Raw genomic sequence first — 23,519 nt, 5'->3', positions numbered from 1 at the left:
ATGTTGCCAGTAGTGGTTGAACATAGGTCTGTCAGGGCGTTAACTTGGTGGCCATAATCACCAGATGTGGAATGAATGGACGTTTTCTCTTGAGGCATTGTCAAAAGCCTTCAGCAGAAGAGCTGCATTAGGCACTCCCATCAGCCTGATTGCTTGCAGTGCTACTTTTGATGAAGAAGTGAGTTAGATCGGACTGCAGTTAACTGCTTACAAGACACTGACCAGTTATTCCACAGCCTGGACTCGGCTCATCTCAGAGGCTAAGAGGGTGTGAGGCCGAAAGATGGCAAGTCCTAAAGGAGAAGTTCATTTGAAGGGTATTTTAGATAGCGGCAGCCATACTGCCACCATATCGGAGACGACGTATCAAAGCTGTACAGAAAATAGACGTTGGCCAACGCTGCTGCTCAAGAAGCCAAGAATCAGAGGGATATCAGTACGCAAAAATTCAGAGGTAAATCTCCAGGACCATTTATAATTCGTGTGGCGAATTAGGCAATTAGTCTGATCATTGGCATGAATTTTCTGAACCAAACCCAAGCACTACTAGACCCTGGAAGAGGTGATCACACTGCAGAAGAATTCTGCCATTTTTATACGCTCTTTAGAACGTGCTATCCAAGCTCAGATTTCAGCCCACTGTTTAAAGCTGAGTTATGTTAAAGTGAAAATGAGGGCGAAGCCAGGTCCAGACGGTACGACCAAGAAAAAGAGAACAAACTCAGATAAAATGACAGGATTGAAGAAAAGGTACGGATTCTGCATAGTATTAGACCTACAAAGATAGAGGAATTATCAAACTTTTGTTGAAAAATGCGGAAGTAATATTGCCAATATCCCGCACCAAAAAGAGCTTCCTATACGAATTCAGAGTGCGAGAGCAAAAGAAGTTATTCGTGCCACCATAAACTATTCCATTAGCCTATAGGTATAAGATGTTCCTCGAGCTTCATAGGATGTTAGAGGATGGTCTCAAAATTCTTAGGGTGTTAGGCGATGGTTTAATTCAACCTATTAGGTCGACATATAAAAGACCATTCAGGGTGGCTGAGAAGGACGGTTCCATTCACCCTGTCTTAGACTCATGGCAAATAAACACAATAATAGATTCGGAAGCAGATAGGCACAAGAAACTTGAAGAACTTTTACAAAATTTTCATGGAGTCAATGCCTTCTCATTTATCGATTTATAATCCAGTTTCTGGCAAACAGAACTGCATCCAGAACATTCGTAGTATTTGGCAGGTGTTACTAATTTATGTGGCTATATATATCGTCATCTGCATTTAGATGTAGAGTATATTGAGTGATGCTCTTAAATTGTATGTGGATCAACTGTTGGGAGGATCACAATCAACTTGTGAGTGAAGAATTAAGAACTTTCAAAGAACACGGTGTCACAGCTAACATCGAAAAATCCTGCTTTCAGACCTCTAGAGTAAAATTTCTGCAGAACATTATCACAGAGGATGCGATATCTCCGAACTCAAATAAGATGGATACCATCTCAGAATTTGTGATGACAGCTCCTCAGAACAATTAATTTTTATAAAAGATTTACAAATGTAGACACACTGGTAACACCTCGACTCTGACAACCAACAGCTAAAATGGGCTTGTGATGCCGTGGCAGAACATGAAGTCAGCATTAATAAGAGTGCCGATTTCGTCATATCCTGATATATCGCAGGACATCTATATGGTCACTGACAGTGAATATACTGGATTGGATACGTGGTATCTCAAGAGTAGGAAGAAAATGGGAGCTTGCAACGATAGCTTTTGGTAGCCGAATTTTAACGATGTGTGAGATGACACATTCAGTCACCAAGTTGGAGGCTCTGGATGTGGTCTGGGGGTTTCATAAGTTTAGTTTTGTTTGTTTGGTAGAAAGAAGAGGATTTTCATAGACCATAAAGCACTGAAATTCCTATTGACAGAAAAATTGATGCATAAGAGATTAGCGATATGGGATTTTACATCCATAAAAAACAATGGCAGAGAGCTAAGCAGGGGTCCAGCGCTTTTGCATTAAAACTTAAGTTGAAAGACCGAAGCCAAGTAGTCATTCGACAGATCTATTGCACAAAGGAGTTTTATTCCACTGCAGCAATGTGGGAGATTCGTCTTGCCAACTGTATTAGCCGGAAGATCTGATCAACAAAGTCATCTGGCATACATTTCTCAGCTATGGTCATTCTGGACCCAGAAAACGCTTTTAAAATAGAGGATGCCTTGTTAATTTAATAACTTGGAGAGTCTTGTCTGTTTGTAAAACCCACCAGGCAGGAAAGCACTCGACAATACCAATGCAGACACTGTTGCACCCTATCATGCACAAGAAACTAAAACAATTAGCCACGACTGACTTAATGGGATATCTGGCATGTACACACAGAGGTTTCAGCTACGTAATGGTAGTTGTGGAGCTAACATCTAAATTCCTCAGTCTCACATCATGGAAGAAGACCCCAGCTTTGACAGTATCAAGTGCTTTATCCAAGCACTTCTTGCCACAAACAGGACTACTTTCAGATAACAGTCCTTAGTTTATATTCGAGAGATGGAAGGCTGCATTGAAGAGGCACAGGATAGAACCTATAACACATATCCTCATGTCATCCAGCCTCAAACCCAGCAGAACAAATAATGAAACAACCAGGCAGTTTGTGTGGAATATATTGCACGAAGTAGCACACTAGACGGGATATTTTCCTGAGAGATTTCCAGGATATTATGAATGAAATGGTCCATGGTATCAAAATTCTGGATCCTGTGACAGTATTAAGGAACAGCTAGCCAAGAAATCTTATATCAGGAGTTGTCAACTGCCCACCAAGGCCAAGAGAGCAGCACAAAAAGGGAGTGGGGAAGCACTCCACAAGATCCAGATCGCAGCCAGGAAATGGAAGGAACGGTTGGACGAGAAGGTGTGAGCAAGCATGTTCCATAATGGCCATATTGGTCAGAAAGTTCTGATAACGTGTTTTCAGCTCTCAATTAGGCAAAACCAACTGTGTTACAAATTATTCTCGATTTATACTGGACCTACGCATGTCTAGAGGATTGTGCTCCCCTTGAATCTATTGGAGTACATCACACATGTCACATTAAACCATACACTGAGTAAAATAAAGGGACATAGGTTCAGTTATGCTAGGAGTATTACACTACAGTTTATATGTTATGGTTTAATAAGAAGCTGAATACCTAGATGGTCTTAATACAGGGCTACAATCTAGTTAATAACGAGCATCATCAGAATGTTGTTATTTTTAGTTGTATGCGATGTTATGCAGGTCGCAAGAACCTAATCAAGGCATACACTCTTTGAATCTTCCTGTTAATCCCAATGTTACAGCAGAAAGGATTAATGGATGTACTGCAGACTGGTTAGTATGATATTGGAAACTAATTGTTTCCGACTTGATCACACAAATGTGCGTTCACTGCTTTCTTTTTTTTTGGCAGACACTTACATGGGAGAAGTTATAATGCTGTCCCAAGTTACAGGTGTCTAGTTTACTTCATGTTTCCAAGATTTCGTTGTCCTTTCGCTCGTCAATAGCATCATTGGTGCTTTTGTTGTTGTGCCATTGTGTTTGGGTATACCTAAGATGTATTGTGCCAGAGTTGTTTTTGCGCAAGAGTTCGTTTTGTACCCATGCTGTGGATGCGCGCCTGACATTATATGAGACGTTGTTATTAATCGAGAGTCCCATGCCGCAGTATATGTGCGGGGCCATCGGCTTTTTAGTCGCAGAGAATTACGTTATGTTGCATGGAGAGTGTGAGCGATGGTGAGTAACAACCCTGCCTGTTTTATCATAGGAAATCTCCCACCAAGAATAGGAACCATGGAGAGCATACCCAATAACTACAATTATCTTATCGATCTACTAATATACAGTAATCATGGACAATGTTGTGCATGCGAAGTCTAATTGTGTATCCATTGCCAATTTGTACAGTATAATTGATGCACATACTTCTGTTACTGGTATCAGACCATGTGAGGATAGAAAATTACAGGTAATCTGTTCGCTTTGTCACCATAATTTTGTGCCGGGAAATATTTCAACTGCATAAGGTGCTAAGAGATGGTAAAAAACCAGACGAATGTTGTGAGTATTCATCTGTGGAAGATATGTAACCTCTCGTTTTTGAGTCCATGTGAATACAACGGCGTGTATGAAATCCTATGTACTCTCCTCATGAAGGTCTAAGGTGAAACCTTGTTTTTTGTTTTTGTCGTCGTTTGTGTGGTTAAAGAGATGTTTTCAGGTTATTCAGTAAATGATTTAGCGTGTGTGAATCGTCATGTATGTCGTTGACTTAAAGTATGCTGGTAATCAGGTAGGTATTGCTTAGTACATTGGATTGTATTTTGTTTGAGCTTCTGTTCAGCATGTTAGGTTACATCATGTTTAAAACTTCCTGGCAGATTAAAACTGTGCCGGACCGAGTCTCTAACTCGGGACCTTTACCTTTCGAGGGCAAGTTTCATATCAGCGCACACTCCGCTGCAGAGTGAAAATCTCATTCTGGAAACATCACCCAGGCTGTGGCAAAGCCATTCTCCGCAATATCCTTTCTTCCAGGAGTATTAGTTCTGCAAGTTTCGTAGAAGAGCTTCTGTGAAGTTTGGAAGGTAAGGTGACTAGGTGCTGGCAGAAGTGAAGCTCTGAGGACGGGTCACACGTCAGGCTTGGGTAGCTCAGTTGGTAGAGCACTTGCCTGCGAAAGGCAAAGGTCGCGAGTTCGAGTCTCGGTCCGGCACACAATTTTAATCTGCCAAAAAATCTCATTCTGGATACATCATGTTTAATTTAAATAATGATGGGCTATAGCTATGCTATATTCTCTTTAGAGGCGATGTTACAATTAAGTACATTGCAAGCATGTATAAACGCTGCTATACCGACAGTTGGTACGTACGATCATATGAATGGACTAAGGTACTAACTTACACTCAAACAACACCATTACCACCATGCTCATGCAGTGCTCTCTGCGTACTTGCAGCCCCAGATTTACATGTCATAGTTGATACATATTTAATATAAGACACAAACTGTGTATAATGGCTTAACTTATGTAAGTGTATTATCAAATATGTTACTGTTTATGTTGATTTGGTGTGTTGCCACACGTGTATCTTTTGTAAAGTTTTGGACATTCGCTGATTTGGCATATATGAGGCATGTGCACACCCAGACCAGAACTGATGCGACATGGGGATGCTATTTATATGGTTTCCAGAGAGTAGAAAGGTGCAGGCACACATCAAAAAAATTTTGCATCACCCTGGTTCTCTGGAAGATAGACGTTGAAGTCTTTATGAAGTGTGTGTCTCTTAAAACATTTCTCCTCAGACTCTGAAATGGCACCACACTGCTTGGTGCTTGACACTGTCACCAGCACACCAAATGTATTTTTTTAGCTCTTTAGTTCAGTACCCAGCAACTACCCACACAAAAAAAAACATTGTCATTGGAAATCAGTCCCTTCAGAAGACGTACCACGAGTGTTTGTAATTTTTGGCAGCATGCCCCTCTGTTACAGGGAGTGATTTTGCCTATATTATGGAGGGAGACTGCATGTCTGTATATGTTCATGCTGTTGGCCCAGAGAGCCTGCTGTGTGTCCACTGGTAGTGTGTATCCTGGGAAAGTAGGTAGTTTTGAGAGAATTTTGGAAGAAGTTTGTTACAGGACCCCCAACTAGGGGAGTCAGTGCAAGGATGACATGGAAAGAGGATAGAAATAGGCGCATACATCCACGTTCTGGCCATTGCAATGGAGTCAATGATTTGAGCCCATCCAGGACTGCACTAGTCACACACTTGCAGATTAGTGGTAGCAAGCAGGGGCTACTCACAAGACATTTGTTTATGGGGAGCATCTTTGCAGCTCAGCATGTTAGTTTTTCAGGTGCTCTATCACACTCTGCAGCATGTTGTTTCAACCTCCAGCAGCACCTGTTCACCTAACACATGTAACGTACCATTACAGTTTTGTGGTTCACACTCTTTTCACCTAACATAGAAACATTCTGGTAGCATTAATATTGATACAGAAAGGGGAAGGTGTGATGCAGAGAGTTCCAACCCTCATGCTGAATTGGTCATTAGTACTTTCACGGTTTTCATTGTGTGTGTGTGTGTGTGTGTGTGTGTGTGTGTGTGTGTGTGTGTGTGTGTGTGTGTGTGTGTGTTTCAAATAATGTGTGTTCTATTTATTTTTGTATTTAAATGTCAAATTACGTCTATGATTTATTCAATAAATCCATTGTCACGATGAATAACATTTCATATAAATTAGTTTCCTTGGTCACTTAACAAATTTTGGTCTTTTCTGTGGGGTATTATATTTTATTTATTTCTCTCACTCTTCCCCTCCCCTCCCCCCTCCATCTCTCTCTGTCCTCCTGTCCAATAGACAGTGCCAAAGTTTACCCCGATGTCTTGACACCACAAACACGCCTTATTAATCCACATGATGGAGGTTTAACCCTCCGAAATATGTTGCAGAAATAAATGTTACTTTTAACTGTAAACTTCTTTCATTCTATATAAGTCATGGTAAAGCCTAACAAAAATGTTTGGACATAAAATTCACTAATTGATGACACTTTTGTTCCCCCAACTCTTACGAAAAATAAAATTATAGAGGCATTTTCTCCTCTCTAAAAAGAAACAGCAGTCACCAATATAGCTAATAGAGTACATCAGTTACACAAAATATGCAAGTACTTATGGTATGTCAAAAGTATGGAGGCTACACTGCTGAGCCTGCAGATCTGTCAGTTAAAACTGGAGCAGTCACAATGTAATCATCTTACTAATGTTTCACCGCCCTAGGTTTCATGGGATCACAGTTTCTCTAAACGAGTCTGACTTCTTGTTCTGTTATTCCCAGGAGATACTCACTACTTCTGTAAACAGCAGCTCTTGTAATATCTGCTCATTCAGCAATTGTGACAATGATTCAGCACTGTCTGAAATATAGAGGGGTGGTGTGAGAAAGTAACTGAAACAACCATTTGTAACACCTGATTTATTTAGCTGCAATCCAAGTATATACAGAAGCAGAAAACTTCATACCAAAAGAGGAACATGTATTTTTCTGCAAAAAAGTCTATACAGCTGTATAATAATCTGTCCAACTTCCATTAACATGTGTTTATGTATTTACAATGGGCATAATGTGTGTGGTTTTGTATAGAAAAAGCAAAATAAAGAAAAATGTAGCTGCAATGGCAATAGCCATGCATTAAAAGTAGATTCTTAATTCAGGAACAATAATTATTATGCTCTGTAATCAGTCTCAAATGTTAATGACTTACTAAAACTTGATGTGATCATGTACCACCTGCTCCTCTCAGAGACACATACAACACAGATTCACATTAAATACAATCATAAAAACCAAACATTTACTCCTGATGACTTATACATTGACCACATCTTTTTACACTGACAATTTCAGTCATGTTTAACAATGTAGCTTCCAGGTTCAAAGCTATGACTATGTATAGATTCCTTTAAAATGGTTTTGCTTATTGTAAATCTTTTGACAAGGTAACATTGCTGTATAAAGGCCAGAATAGATGACAGACAGTACAAGCAACACAACTAAGATGCTGCTACAGAAATGTGAATAATTTTCACTGTTATTGGACATGTTAGCCATTGTTACCCGTTACCATGTGGAAGCAACTAAGCTGCTAGCTGAAGGGAAAAATATCAGAAATTAAATATTGAACATGTTTTCTCTCAGACAATATTTTCTGGCAGAGCAGTAAATCATTCTACAAAATACAGAAATTACCCTCAAAGATGGTTTGTGAAGGCTATATATTCAATATGAAAAATTCCATAATAGCTTCTAAAACTATTTTCTTTCATTGAAAGATGTACATAAAACGTTAGACAACAATCCATGAACACGCAAATATGCTTCTGTGAATTACGAAAATAATGTTATTCATTATGTATGACTTGATATCAAGGGATTGCTATACATATCAGGTCAGTAAAAAATGAAAGCAATACAATAGTATACAGCTCTTCATGAATTCGTACAACATCCACGTAGTTGTTGAGCACTATGTACAATTAATGCAAATAGCATTTCACATTGTCTTCTCTCTCGACGTGGAAATATTTACAACAGCTCGGAAGCAGCCGAGAGTTTCGAAACAAACTCATTTCGCGGGCGAAAAAAAATCGATCAGTCTTTCTGTTCTCAATTGTCTTATTTACAGCCTCAATCACACACTGCAACCACTTTAGCCAAACGTTCTCTCGCATACCACTGCTCTCAGGACGATACAGTAATCGACTGCTTAAAAATAATAAAAAATAAAGCGATCCGGTCACAGAACGAATCACGCTGACAACGGTACAACGAAAGCGAATAAATATGACACTGTAAACAGAGGACAGCAACAACGCGGTTTCGTATAATCTTTGTCACTTCTCACAGCTCACTCGCGCCAACACTGCAACTTTCTCGTGGTTGTTCAACAATGCTGCCACTGCGAATTTCCGTTAGCAGGTGGCGCATTTGACGAAGTTCCCAACTGCAGTGTGGTCTGCGGCTACTCTGGTCGGCTGGCTTGGCAGCTGGTGGACTATGGTTGGCAGTCTTGCGGTGTGGGACTCTGCAGCAGACTGGCCATTGGACGTCTGCAACGGCGGCTTGCTCGTAGTGTTGCCAGAATGCTGCTCAGGCGGTCCTCTGGAATCAAAAGGAACATGGAGTGGTAAATGTTAGCCCACAAGGAAACCAAGTAGAACAGCAGAGATGACAGCAAAGGAAAAAAAAGCACAGTAGAGGTATAGTGTGTGAATGCAGTTTCTATGCTGAAGGCAAAGAAAAATGACATACAAGAGTCGAACGTTAATGTATAAAACAAGAGGGAAGATTTTTTAGGCAATAAGGGAAACAGACACAGGCACACAAAGGAAAGTTGGATTGACAGGAGGAAAACAGAACGAGGCAGCAATCTACAGCATCAGTGGAGGAAAACGAAGTACAAGATAAGGGAAAGAGTAGAACCCTGGAAAAGAGAAATTTTTTGGGAGAAGTTTACTACCAAAAACAGAAAATGGAAGGAGATGTTATGAAAACACACAGGGGAAGTACCTAGTCTAAAGAATGCCACGTATGGAGCCTCAAATAAATTAGCTTTAAATGGAAAGTTCAGATGAATAAATATGACTGCACCGCCAACGAAAACAGAAGAAACGTAAGTGTAACTGACCAATGCAAATGTGTAATGGGCACCAGCGACACCAAGTAGTTAAGATTATACTCAAATTTCCCAATAGTGTTTACCGGGATCCTGTATCAGTAATACTAATGTTATAATAACACCATCTGCAGTATTGCCTGTATCACACGGAGGATACTTTTTTGTGTTAGTTACTGACCGCTGAAGAGGATTGAGCAACTTGTTACAATTATCTTCTAAGAACTTTCAAGTCATTTACTTTCTCTATAGTTTCATGATCAGTATCTTCATATAACGACTAGTAATGCGGAATCAAGTGAAGCAAATAAAACCAAAAGTAAACAAACCGACTACTATGACAGGAGCCCTATGCCTCATTTGGGCAAAGGAAAGCAGGAAGGAATCAGTAGTGGTCTTCTTTAAAGACCTTAAAGTAGTAATACACTAAGTACAACATGAATCAGGATAGCTAGATCTTAAGCCAGCATCCCGCTGTACTGTATGAGTTCACTAAGTAGTTCTTTGTACCACTCAGTCGATAGGCAATGGAAGTGATGGAGCAGAACGTATCGATTTGGAGTCGAGGTGGCTAAAATTCGGCAATAGCTATTAAACTTCCTGAAGTGTCGTAAAATCCTTCGAATGAAGGTGTGACCTTGTAGGTGACTTCAGCGAATACATAAACTTTAGTTTCAGAGCGCCTACATGATCGGTAAGTAGAACTACAGCTACTGAAAATGAGTGCTCATCATTTACATTGTGTGCAAAAAGAAATGGCGGGGCGGATCCTGGGTATCAAACTCAGGGACGGGGTTAACGAGAGCGGAATGCCGATAAAAGAGACCCCGAAAATAGTTACGGTGCTGAATGGCAAATGGCGTGGACTGTAGTGCTGTACGATTCCAACAGGTCGAGCAATGAGGTGGTTCGTTTGATACACGAAAGAGGCACTGGAAGACACCAGAAGAGGTTTCTCAGTGAGAAATGTTGGAACGTTGCTGACGTGATAGCACAGATGTGACGTGGAAGAATTTGGAAGAGGCCGCCATCAGCTGTCGATAAATAATGCTCTAAGAACAAAAACGTAGGTGAACAGAGAATCAGGACTGTTTGCCGGTGATCAGATCGCTTGGGACACTGACTTCCTCATGTAAGATGACGGCCAGCTGGTGCCAGAATTCCGGGACGAGGAACGCGACTCCGGCGCCAAGTGCGATATCTGCGGGTTGACTGATAATGTTGCGTAATTGGCACTCGTCGGCTGCGCCCGCTTCGGCGTGTTCTGCTGCTGAGGGGTCGGGGGTTATCTCGGCGCCAATTCCGCCATGCGCCGCTCAGGTCCCCAACATGGCGAACTCCGGAGCATCGCTCCAACTTGATGACCCTCTTCGACCGCCGCAGACAAGTCAATGCTCTAGGAAAAGCTGAACTGCCTCTCCGATTATTTTTCACACACGCAACCGAACCACTGTTGGCAGTAGCAAGAACGGTTAGGTTATTTCCTTTCACCGCTGAATAGTACGATCACGCAAGTGCAGCTTGGTTGCTCAGGTGACTGAATAACGCGAGGGGCGTTCAATAAGTAAAGCAACATTTTTTTCCTCTACCAGTTTGGTTGAAAAATTTTCGAATTTGTTCTGGGACATAGTGGAATATTCCAGTTTCAACCCTTATAGTTTCATGAAGTTTGAAAGGGGGGGGGGGGGGGGTGCGCTATACGTTGCCTTCAAAATAGCGTCTGCAATGGAGGTCCGTTCCAAGCAGACGTGTGTTTTTTGGCGGTAAACCAAAGCATCGGAGATATTCATAGGCGCTTGCAGAACGTCCACGGGGACCTGACAGTGAACAAAAGCAAGGTGAGTCGTTGAGCAAGGTGTCTCATCATCGCAACAAGGTCGTGCAATCTTGCTGTGAATCCTGCAGTGTTGGAACGTGCTGACACTCAGAGAAGATCGACGGATCACAAACACCTCGTTGCTGAAACTGACATCTCTGCTGGCAGTGCTCCCACACACGTCTGCCAATTGTGACACTAAAAGACTTGTGGCCGCATGGTTCCTCGGCGCCTACCAGGAGAGCGTAAAGACCAACGAAGGGCCATCAGAATGAAGGATGCACTCCACGGCAAGCAGTACGTGGTTGATGGGCAGGTTATTGATGCAGAAAGACGTTGGCACCGACGACGACCAGTAGAGTGGTTCCATATGGGCATACCGGCCCTCCTTACAAGACGGCGTACTGAACGGAGATTAAGTTGAAAAAGATGGTTTTGTAGCCAGAACATTGGGGAATAATACAGTGTATTTTAATCCTGAATAAAACTTAGTTGCTTTCAGAAAGAAAAATTTGTTTATTTATTGAACGCCCTTCGTATTAATAATGTAGGTTCTGGCTTGAATTCACATTGGTCAGAGGTTTGTGTGTCAGTATGTGGAGCAAGAATGAATTCGCAAATTGCGGTTATGATTTAGCGTCTGCTGCAGAATATTGCAGAGCAAATTAACGTATCTGCCGAGCCGGGACTAACCCGGATTTCTCCCTTGTTGCGAGCGGTCAGTGTAGCCACTTCGACTATCCGTGCAAGATTCCAGGACGGCCCAGATCTCAATTTTTCCTGGTGTGTCTACATTCCCTAGATCGCGCACTATATTCCCGCAGTTCTCGCACGGGTTGACACTTTTTTCATATCTTATTGCCGTCTAACGGCATAAAATACCGTAAGCAGGTGCAAAAGGGCATCGCTTTGGACTACAACGGCTGATTCTTATTAACTTCCCAAAACCACTTAAGCGACGTAGGTGTGATCGCAAAAGTCGGGAAACACCTCATACATTTTGATCCTGAAGGTATACTTCAAATCCAGCACACGTTGCCACTTACGTCTACCGCAGAATGGCGAAATTTCAAGTATGTCATTTCCATTTTTTTTAACCACTCCTCCGACATTAGCTGCACCCTCCACGCACTGCAGGTTAAACGTCCGATTGGCTATAGGTGCACTGTGGCAAATTCGTGACTAGTCGGAAAGAACCACACACATCCTGTCACCCACTGCCTTATATCCGTGTTTTGGTTTTGGTTGGTTTGGTTTGTATGTCTTAAGCAATAGGGTTTTACGTGGTAACCGTCTACAGATCTCAATTTTATGCAGCCCCTTTTACAGTATGCGCTCAGGAACTGGACGAGATGGACTTGAATTCACCTACAGTAAGGATTTTTTATCCATGACAAGATGTGATAATTGTCTTCAGCCCCTGCTGGTTGCTACCTCTTTACAAGCACTGTTTGTATCAACAAATCGGGAGACTTCATTTACAGTGTCATGTGCACGCCCAAAGATTACCGGTGCTTTCTGCGATTGTCATGTCTCCATGGCGGTTCAGCACACTGTGCTGATTCCGTGTAGCCGACTAATACGTACACACATACACCATTTCACTGCCATGGTAGTCAGGGGTACAGCGACCAGTGTGCTCTTTAACGAAGCGGCAAATCTTGTTTGTTGAGCGTACTAACCATCTTCAAGGACAACGGTACATTTAAGGCCGAAGTGTAAATCGTAATCTCAGTGTTGCTTCGACCCGAGCATGTGTCATGAACTGCTCAAAAATACTGCTAGTATTTGTTTATAATCCATCTCGTATCTCAAGACAAGTTTTAAATTTACAAATTATGGTGCAGTTGCTAAACCTACGAGATTTCATTATTGGCATTCTTTTAGATTTTTCCCGAACTGAAGGCTATTGTATGTTAAGCCGATCCTCAAATGATGGGTCAGTGCGGGCCTATCGTAGAACTTCGGTGAAGATTGCAAGGTAGGAGGAGAGATAGCGGGGGGAAGTAACGCAGTGCGGCCGAGTCGTTGAGTCGCGCTTAGGTAACCCAGTCGAGATAACCCTTGCCCGCAAGAGGTAAAGATCCCGAGTTCGAGTTTCTATCTAGCACACAATTTAAATCTGCAAGGAAGCTTCAGTATTCAAAATCCTTTAAGCTTGCTACCAAAACGATTTTGTAGTTCTGTGTGCACATCGAAACCCCGGTACACGTACCCAACTGTAAGTTTCGCAAGACTTGTCATATTACGTTCACAGGGCTACTATTCCTGGACGACGTGGCGTAAGGAAATTTGAGATGATAGGTACGATGGAGAGAAGCGTCGCTTTCGTTTGACCTGACCTACTTCCTCGAGCGCTAAGTGGGGCACAAAACAAATATCTTAAACGACCAAATCAAAAGCGCGAGAAGCAACTTGAGAACATCTGCGGAACTTCGGACAGAAGGGACTATTTCTCTTTCAGAGTAGGACATTTCTGATCCACGAAGCAAGAGGAGCGAGTTTACTGCCGCCTTCATTACTGTGAACTGGTCAGGCGGACACGATTTACCTCCCGTCGACGACGGTTTCGGAGAGAACATAAGCTCATGTTGTATAAGAACGAGGAAGGAAAGCGGCCGCATTCAGTTTAAAGGTCCATTTATTTCGTGTTTGTTTCTCCAGAAGAGAATTCGATCAAAAAACTACACTTTTCTTGGACTGAAAAAGTCATCAGTTTTATTTACCAGGACTTATTCACTTTTATAGCCATGCTGAAACTGAGGTTTTCGTAACTGAAGCAGAAGTGCTGACGCCTTTACGGAAGGGGAGGAAATGCGTCAGTTTTACTAAATATATGGTGTAAAATGTGAAACTGTGCAGAACAAAAATTCTATGCAAAATAAAATAATGGTTATTATTGACAGTAACTAAAAACGCTACCAGCAGATATTAAAGAGCAGACGATCATATGCGGGATGACATTAAGGACTTAATATATACTGTATGAAAGGAGGAAATGGTGTATGATCACAGGCTCCCACAGCTGCAAGACCTGCCAGTGAACAGTTCAGCTTAGCCTGAACTTTTAGACAAGGGAAACATGGTGAACAACTTAATTCTTGATACACAGAATATTTTTAAATGAATTACTTTTTAATCACGAATTATTGTTTTAAATCCGGTGTTATTAAATTGGCTGGAGACATGACTGTCAAACAAACAAGAATTGTTTTAACTGACAGCTGTAACACATTGAGATAGTCTGCTCTTTAGGTAGTAACACGATTACTTTCTGCCATAGAAGTTAATACTAAGACTTGGTTACCGAGGAATAGTTATCGTTTTAGTTACTGGGAAACGTGCTACAAAGGAAAGACGTCCAGTATCAGAATCTGGAACACAACTGAGGACAACAGGATGGCCACCCACAACGAAATGGTTCCTACCCACGTACTCTTACGTCCCAAATGACTGTTTTATAAAGAAAAAGGTACAATGCAGTTTAGTAAAGAAGTTACTGTTTCTCAACACCCTTGTTTATCAGACTATTTTCCATTCAGAGAAGGATGAATAACATCAATTTAAAAAATAACTTAATATTATAGTTTGCATTATGAAAAGTGTTCGAACGCAAAATGTTCTGCTGTGCTGATACACGATGAAAGAAACGGCACAGTTTTCGTATTGCTGAAGGAATTTTCTATTCTGTAAGAAGCACTACATGCGTGATGAGAAAGTAACTTCCTTGTTCTGTACTGCATCATACAGATTTATTGGTAATTACTGTTTTTCTATGCTATCAACTGGCGCTAAAATAAAGGTGCAAGCATTTAGTAGAGTGGAAATGCTAGTTCATACTAGGACCGTAATTTGTTTCGGTGGAGAGTGATTCAGTTACTCAACGAGTTCAGACAAAATCAATAATGGTAGCCACATGCTACAGTATCACTGTCTACCCCCCGTTCCCCATTCTGTACCCAACAAGGAGCTATTAGGCACCAGACAGGTGAGAATGCCATCTGCTTGGTCTTCGCTGTCCCTTACCAATGACCTGTTTCTTGTGGACTGGTAACGTGGTTACAGTGCTTATAACACTGATAGATTTGTTGTCGATTACATGGAACAGTGCTTATATGATTTAAGTTCTCTGCGTGGCACACCTCCCCTATCTCAGGATCCAGCAACAAGGTGTTCTCCCAGCTTTGTTTGTGCAGCTAGGACTTCATGTCGACAACTGATTTCACTGTGTCATGTTTCTAAAAGGAAATTTAGGCAAGAAACCGACAATCTCAGTGCAGAGAACCATTCATCATAGCGACTGGGTTTATTAAGCAGCACAACGGAGGCTCCACAACCTATCTCTTCGAGCAGTCTGTTTAATACCTTTATCCAAATTTCTTAAGTTTAGGTTTCTTACGAGACTGATTGCTTGTTATTAATTATGAAATGCATTTGCGAACTGCAAATACAATTGGAAAACTACTATACGATTTACTGGTAACATAAGAAAATATGTGCCGGACCGAAATTAATCCAGATTTACCATTTTACGCGAGCGGGCGCTGTTGCCTTAACTGCTGCCTTAGGACGGACCCAAACTTCCAAATGTTCTAGTCATCTTGTGTCTACGTCTTATAGTACTCGCATATGAATCATAACTCCCACACAGGGAGGGACTTCGTTTTACTCGTCACATTGCCTTGTCTTGGAATGAGAAAGGACAGTGTGTGTATTTTTCAGAGCATGCATTTCTGCTAAATATAGACACTCCCCTACCGTATTTATTGTTTGAGTTTTCTTGTTTCGCGAGACGAGCTTACAGTACACACACTGCAGTGGGATATACTGACCCTACCGGTATCTCTAGTATCATTTGACTCGGTATCTTCAAGTTACTGGACAGAACACACGCATCGAAATCCAATATGCCTCAAATATGCGCCATATCAACAATTTTAATTACTCATGACGTCACATTCATTGAAATCGCCAATCACTACAAAACTAAACCTTTCAACCGAAACTCATCCTCAAGCTACGCTACACGGTCTATAAACGCAACCCGCAGTTGAAGAAATACAAAAGCAAATCAATATTGTCCGTTTTCTATCTACTTTCGCCCTCGTATACGTCACGAACTTCGCCAACGTCCAGTATCAGTAGAGTAGATCTATCGCTAATTGAAAATTTATGAGAAACTAAAATGCGTCTTCTACAATGTCTGTTTTTTCGTTGAATCACTCGTCACAGAAATAAATTGCAGGCCAGTTTGAGCCAACCTTATTCGAAAGGCAACTAAAGGACTTCTCTAGACAGAATGTAAAGAGAGTGAACCCAGAACACCAATCCACCACATAACAGCTTCCTACCTTTCAGTCGTCTCGCAGACGACACCATCCAGTTGTCCAAGCAACGCTTCCCAGTACATCAATCAGTTTTGCGACGGGTGAACCGACAGCAGTTTTAGCCCGAGTCCCAACGAGAGCGCACAACGTGAGCTGGTCTCCGGTCTTCTGACGATCGAGCGCGGCTGTCGCTTCACCAGTAAGGCCCTTCGGTAACCAGGTGGTTCCAGCTGGCAAACTCTGACCACGAGTCGAGCTTAGCGTGAAGGGCGTCTCTGAACTTACCGGCGCCCTGGGCAGGCCCAGGCCCGGCGCCGGCGGGGACCGACGTTGCCGCCACCGCCGCGGGGGCGGCTGCGGGGGCGGGCGTCGCGACGCCGGGCGCCCGCCGCACCAACGCGTAGTTGGCTCCGCCGTTGCTGTCCCAGTACTCGTGGCCGCCGCAGCGGAAACACACGCAGAACTCCACTCGCCGCGAAGGCTCTTGTGGTCGAGCTGGCTCGGCGGTGATGGTGGTTGTTGCTTTACTGTCACTAGCGCTGGAAGAACAGGATGTCATGGGCGCAGGGGAAGAAGAGGGTGCAGAGGAAGAAGCGTTAGAGGCAGTGGAAGAAGAGGATGCGGAGGAACAAGTGGTGGAGCCAGGAGAGGAAGATGATGCGGAGGAAGAATCGGACGATGAAGCTGGCGTCGCAGAGGCGGGAGACGAGGTGGACGACGAAGAGGAAGAGGAGGAGGAGGAGGAGGAGGAGGAGGAGGAGGAGGAGGAGGAAGATGTAGCGGAGGATTCGTCTCGCGGATTCGCAGGTGGGAGAGAGACGCGGAAGGAGAAGGTGTCGTAGAGCACGTAGGCTGAGGAGCACGCCACCTGGTTCTCCACGTAGGAGCACGGCTCGTCCGTGTACGTCTTCCAGCCGTCCGCCGTCCAGCGCAGCTTCACCTCCTTGTGGAAGTCGAGGTTGCGCACCTTGACTGTGCCCGTGAAGACGCCCTCGGCGTCGCGCACGATCACATTCTCCAAGGAGACGTTGCCCGAGTCGAGCCGCTCGCGGAACTGCAGGTAGTCTGAGGCGGGCTGCGCGAACTCCGGCACCCAACGCTCGGGTTCGGAGGCGGTGACGGCGGCGGGCGAAGAAGCGGCGCTTGTGACGGAGGCCGCCTCGTTGGCGGCGGCTGCTACGGCGGCGGGCTCCAGGTCGCGCATCACCTGCGCGAGGAACTGCATGCTCCACGTGGGCGGCGCATTTGACGGTTCGCGCATCACTCGCACCTGCACAGCCAGAGGCAACGCAGCTTTAGTCAACGCCGCTCTGGGTTCCGCCGAACTTTTCATTCAGCTGGACAGGAGCATGAAAAGAGGAAGGTGCAGGCCTTACAATTCGTCCTTAAATTACTTGAGCTCAAAACGGGCGCTGGGGGAGGGAGGGAGGAAGAGGCGGCGAAGGAGGAGGGGAGGGCGTGGGTGAGGGGTCCATCAAAATCTTACAAAATCTCATTTAAGGAACCTGGGGCATGAAGATATCACGTTTATTTTTTTCAATTCACAGAATATACGTTATTATAATGGGTAACATTTTGTTTTATAAATATAGTCCCCGAGCACAGGTAATATTACAGTGAAACTTTACTGGCAAATTAAAACTGTGTGCCGGACCGAGACTCTAACTCGGGACCTTTGCCTTTCGCGGGCAAGTGCTCTAGTAAAGTTTCATACCAGAGCACACTCCGCTGCAGAGTGAAAATTTCATTCTGGAAATATTACAGTGCCCACCTATCTGTAAGTCCGAACTGAACTGACCGCTTTACAGGTGTGCATGCCAGGCATTCCCAACTCTAAACAAGTGCCGCGTAACTATCAGATTTCATCCAGGAAGTTCCCCGCCAAACCAGTCTAAATCGCTGCGTGCCAGTCGCGATATTCTGCATGGAACATAAAGCGGATGTTATTCTGTTCAACATGAATTGGTATCAATCAAAACTTTCACGAAATGTATGTTACGCGACATGCCCGCTAAACACATGTGCGAGCAAGAAGTTAATCGTTTGTGGAAGGAAGGTAAGCTGAGGTTCACCCACAAGAGTTTTCTTAGTGGTTATATAAATCAAGGGATTGGAAAGTAACGCGACATAATCGTAAGACTCGAAGGAACGTACGAACAATGTTTTCTCGTCTGCGAAGTAAGTGAAAGTTGAACAATATTCAGTGCATTGTATATATATGTTGTTGTGGTCTTCAGTCGTGAGACTGGTTTGATGCAGCTCTCCATGCACCTACATCCTTCTGAATCTGCTTAGTGTATTCCTCTCTTGGTCTCCCTCTACGATTTTTACCCTCCACGCTGCCCTCCAATACTAAATTGGTGATCCCTCGATGCCTCAGAACATGTCCTACCTATAATACGCCAATTTTTTAGGGATCGGTCAAAACGGTCAATAGCACGTTCGTGATGCCTTTTGATCCGCCCGTCCATCCAGATAGTATACACTGCGCAGTACCCCCTCTATGGTACTGATGTTTGAATTCAACTTCAAAGTCTCGCGACAGAATAAAGCCGCATTTTGTACTTTACACCCTGTGACTAGTGTAGCTGATAGTTTCTTGTTCTCATTTATAACTTAAATTAAAAACTGGTGTGGACAATTTAACTACTTTTCTCAGTATTATACATGCAGTAATACGGTTCATTTCTCCGATGTGCCCCATATTAATACAAGTTACAGAACTAAAGTTCAGGCAATACCTTTATTTATTGCATTGCGAGTCAACCACCGCTTCCACAGGAGTATTTTGGACAAAATTAGTGTTTTATGCTTTGGTTATACGAGTACAGATACTGAAACTGTAAGTAGGCTGTTTAGGTTTTGATATTGGTAACGCCACGTAGCGATCTGTATGAAAATCACTGGCTGTGCTGTGTGCAGTCTGTGGCTGCTTTGCATTGTTGTAATACTCGCCACTGTAGCGTTGGGCAGCTGGATGTTAACAGCGCGTAGCGTTGCGCAGTTGGAGGTGAGCCGCCAGCAGTGGTGGATGTGGGGAGAGAAATGGAGTTTTGAAATTTGTAAGACTGGGTGCCATGAACTGCTATGTATATTATGATTTTTCAACACTATTAAGGTAAATACATTGTTCTCTATCAAAATCTTTCATTTGCTAACTATGCCTATCAGTAGTTAGTGCCTTCAGTAGTTTGAATCTTTTATTTAGCTGGCAGTAGTGGCGCTCGCTGTATTGTAGTAGTTCGAGTAACGAAGATTTTTGGTGAGGTAAGTGATTTGTGAAAGGTATGTGTTAGTCAGGGCCATTCTTTTGTAGAGATTTTTGAAAGTCAGACTGCGTTGCGCTAAAAAAAAATTGTGTGTGTCAGTTTAAGCACAGTCTTGTATAATTGTTCAAAGGGCACCTTTCAAAACAATATCAAGATAAGCATTATATATTAGGAAACTAATTTCTGAGAAAACTCAGTATGAGTAATATTGACGTTCTGACATCGCTGATCTACAACTGCATGAAGATTTGCGGTCCATTGTATTTTATGAGAGAGAAAATGCGACGCACAATTTGATACAGTGCCACAGAGCTTTACGGACACTCCGTATGTGCCCCTTACTGATTCACTGATATCAAGCCAATGTGTCGATAGACTCAAATACTCTCAGATATAAAAACTTTCTGCTTTAAAGCGATGTTGCTCCTTAGCTTCGCTTTATGGATTCACGGACTTGCGCTCGAAAGAAAAGTTCTAAAATTTTTCCGTGTTTACAAAACTATAATTATGAAATAAAATTTTGCTCCCTTTCATACAGGTTTCGGCACAAGCAAACACTGTACAAAATTTCACCATTGTAGTCAACCTGTACTGGAAATTGAGATAAATTTAACAGTTCTTCAGAAGTCGCCTGTGGACTGATTTCGTGGCTAGTCAGCTCACCGAGATGTTAATCTGAACATAATTATGTGTTGTGTGCTCTGTGTCATCTATGGTCTAAGGGGAAGACTGGTGAAAATGCGTTCCTCTACTACAGCAGTTCTGATATCGGCTTTTGCAATTCTCTCAAGGGATAAATTGCGCAATGAATTCCTTATTATGTGTATTAAAACAATTATCTGTGATTGTCATTTACTGTTTTCCATGGTGCGTTTGGAAAACTTGCACACCCCCCCCCCCCTTTCCCACACATCTCAGGTGACTCTTTGGATTCCATCAGAATTTTGATGCACGTGATTGTGTGCCTTATCCTTCATGACGCTTCAAATTAGTTCTTACATGTTACCGTAATATTGCAATGAAACATTTGTATCAGTGAATAGAGCCCCATCACGGAGCAGAAACATTCTAGATTCCACACAGGTGTAGAAACATGGTGCCTTGTATTTCAAGCGGACTTTGTAAAATGGTCCGTGCTTGACTTGTATCAAAGACCCTCAACTTTCCAGGTAGTTTGCAACACAGTTCCAGAACGTATAGTTTCACTAATACTATGAAATGACAACCTTTAGGTGCTTACAGGCGTTGACATACGTCAACGGAGACAGATGAAAATGTGTGCCCCTACCGGGACTCGAACCCGGGATCTCCTGCTTACATGGCAGATGCTCTGGCCGGTGAGCCCTAAACACAGCAGTATCTAGCAAGGCTGCATAATGCTAAGTCGCGACAATGACTTTCCATGCACAGGGCGTTGGGAGAAAGGGACACCTCGCAGCAAGCGGTGGGCCGAATATAATCGAGCTGGAGACGCCGGAATGTTGACAGCAGTAGTAGTAGTAGTAGTCCCTTCAGCGGACGGAGCTGCTGTGTGTTAACAAGTTGTGCCAACTCCTCGCCGTGGCTGTGCAAGCGCCGTGGCGGTCCCAGCAAGGTCGCAGGCGAGCGGAGTGCTAAACTAGACGTGGAGGCGAGGTCGGCCGGCACTGGCTGCAGGGTCGACGGGGCTCTACGAAGCGCACGCTAATCGGCTAATCGCTGCGCCCCGAGTCCTAGTCCTCATACAGCCGAAAGAAATTAGCACTAGTGGGCGCTCGGGATCTCTCCTTCAGCGCTTCCTCACTGAGGACGTTTCATCCCAAGAAATGTCACCATGGGCGTGGGGCAGATTACTGAGCACTGCCGTAGGCATTAATTCATATTGCGTGCCAGCTACAGCACACTCTATAACATTAAAAATCTTCACAACCTAAGGATCAGCAGCAAATGGAACACCATAATACTGTAGTTTGGAAAACATTTACTGAGAGTACAATCAAATACCGTACACCGAATCTGTATCTTCCCTGTGTGGAATGTATATTCACTGTGACGACTCAACGTCGTTATATAATGAACAACAGCGAACAATATTTTGTCAGATTCTGTGTAATATTCCCCCTGATGGTACCAAACGCTGTAAACATGCGGTCAGTGGTATCAGGTACTGCTGCTGTTTAGTTTACAAGGGACTTGACATGAACTCCAAAATAAAAGTCAAGATGGATGTTGTTAGGTGAATGCACAGGCCATGACACACGGGATCCCCTTCCTATTGCAATTGGCCTGACGTTCCAACGCCGTTGTAGCCAGTTCCAGCTCCTTTCAGAAGCCTTGGTACTTACGACAGAGTTTACTGCTATATTAGAGGGACTGGATTGTACCAAGGGACACACACTAGTACACTCATTCTAGCAGACTCGCGATCAGTATTGCTGCTCCTAGGAACCCTGCGGTCAAAAACATTAAGTACTTTGTGTGCAAAACTGTAGGTCGTATTTCTGAACTGCAGCGCCTTAACAACAATCACCATTCAGTGGGTAAAGAGGAGCTATGATATCACTGGCAATGAAATCGTCTACATTCTTGCTAAGAGAGATCTCCGCCATGGAACGAGGAAGTATCAACATGTTCCTTACACGGACCTTCTGAAGGCCGGCAAATTGGATCCTTATAGGATGTAAGTGTCACTCATCATTTCACCTAATAGGATGTCATTACGCAACCGTAGTACTGAGCATCACTGCCGACTGTGGTTCTTCATTGGTGTGTACCAGAGTTTCTGGTCACCAGATTCCACCTTCTCTTTAACTGCAGATGGTTCTGACTTCATCTCTATCGGCTGCAACTGATGGCTCCACCTCTATGCGATTGTGGCATGGAGATGTGCGCGCCGGCCGGGGTGGCCGAGCGGTTCTAGGCGCTTCAGTCTGGAATCGCCAGACCGCTACGGTCGCAGGTTCGAATCCTGCCTCGGGCATGGATATGTGTGATGTCCTTAGGTTAGTTAGGTTTAAATAGTTCTAAGTCTAGGGGACTGATGACCTCAGATGTTAAGTCCCTTAGTGCTGAGCCATTTCAACCATTTTTGAGACGTGCGTGCGTCTCTGATCTCCTCCCAAAATCGAGACCGAATTTCAAGCACATTTGGCACAGAAACAGCAGATCTGAAGAGTATCATCACTTTGTGGTTCATAACTTCTTTGCTCCAACAGGAGGAAAAATATGGGCAAAAAACTTTTTTTCAGTCCCTGAGGTATATGATGAGCAGTATGACAGGGATGTGTGGGAACTGTCTGCCTGCCAAATCAACCTGTATTGAAGGGCAGCCTACATGTCAGGGGGGCAAGAAACTTTTTTCCGAGTCCAAACATGTAGGAAGCTCTGTAGGGTGTGTGTGTGTGTGTGTTGTGGGAGTAGTATTTGTCTGCTTTATTGACGTGTATTGGAGAGACTACATATGCCGATCATGGCTGGTGAGACAGATGGATAGATGATGGGATGGAGGTGGAAGGATTAGGTGGAAAGAGAGGAAAGAAGTGAGACAAATTGGGGTAGGGGTGAAAGGATTCAATATATGTGTCAAATGCATATGCAAGCAAAGCTGCAGAGAAAAGAAACTTTACTGGCTAAAAATGTCAGTATACAATTACTATGTTTCCAACATATATCTCTGTGTGTGTGTTTTTTGTTTTTTTGTTTTTTAGGGACAGGGAATTGCAGTTACACAAAGGCATGATTATAGTAAGTAGGTTCAAATGGATAGAGATTATTGTAGCTACACGAGATGAATAAGCTCGCATGTGATAGGCTAGTGTGGACAGCGGCAGCAAACAAGTCTTTGGACCGAAGACTTTGACAGTAGTAGTA

The 23,519-nt window shown here is 43.3% G+C and overlaps 1 protein-coding gene across 2 annotated transcripts in view; it reads right to left on the bottom strand.

Moving 5' to 3' along the window:
• Nucleotides 1-7,285: 7,285 nt before the first annotated feature.
• LOC124621868 (serine-rich adhesin for platelets-like) overlaps nt 7,286-23,519 on the bottom strand; it is a 71,425-nt gene continuing 55,191 nt past the window's right edge. Inside the window, exons 3-4 of one of the 2 annotated variants that reach the window (XM_047147332.1) lie at nt 16,426-17,671; nt 7,286-8,744 (exon numbers count right to left, since the gene is read on the bottom strand). In XM_047147332.1, the coding sequence (XP_047003288.1) occupies nt 16,595-17,671 (1,077 nt within the window). In that variant the 3' untranslated portion in view covers nt 7,286-8,744; nt 16,426-16,594. The remainder of the gene's footprint in view (nt 8,745-16,425; nt 17,672-23,519) is intronic. The other variant, XM_047147331.1, reaches the window with a different exon arrangement.

This window comes from Schistocerca americana, chromosome 7 (genome assembly GCF_021461395.2).
Source record: "Schistocerca americana isolate TAMUIC-IGC-003095 chromosome 7, iqSchAmer2.1, whole genome shotgun sequence".
Classification (NCBI taxonomy): Eukaryota; Metazoa; Arthropoda; class Insecta; order Orthoptera; family Acrididae; genus Schistocerca; species Schistocerca americana.
Note: the sequence above shows the minus strand (reverse complement) of the source record. Positions and strands in the feature narration are given on the sequence as shown.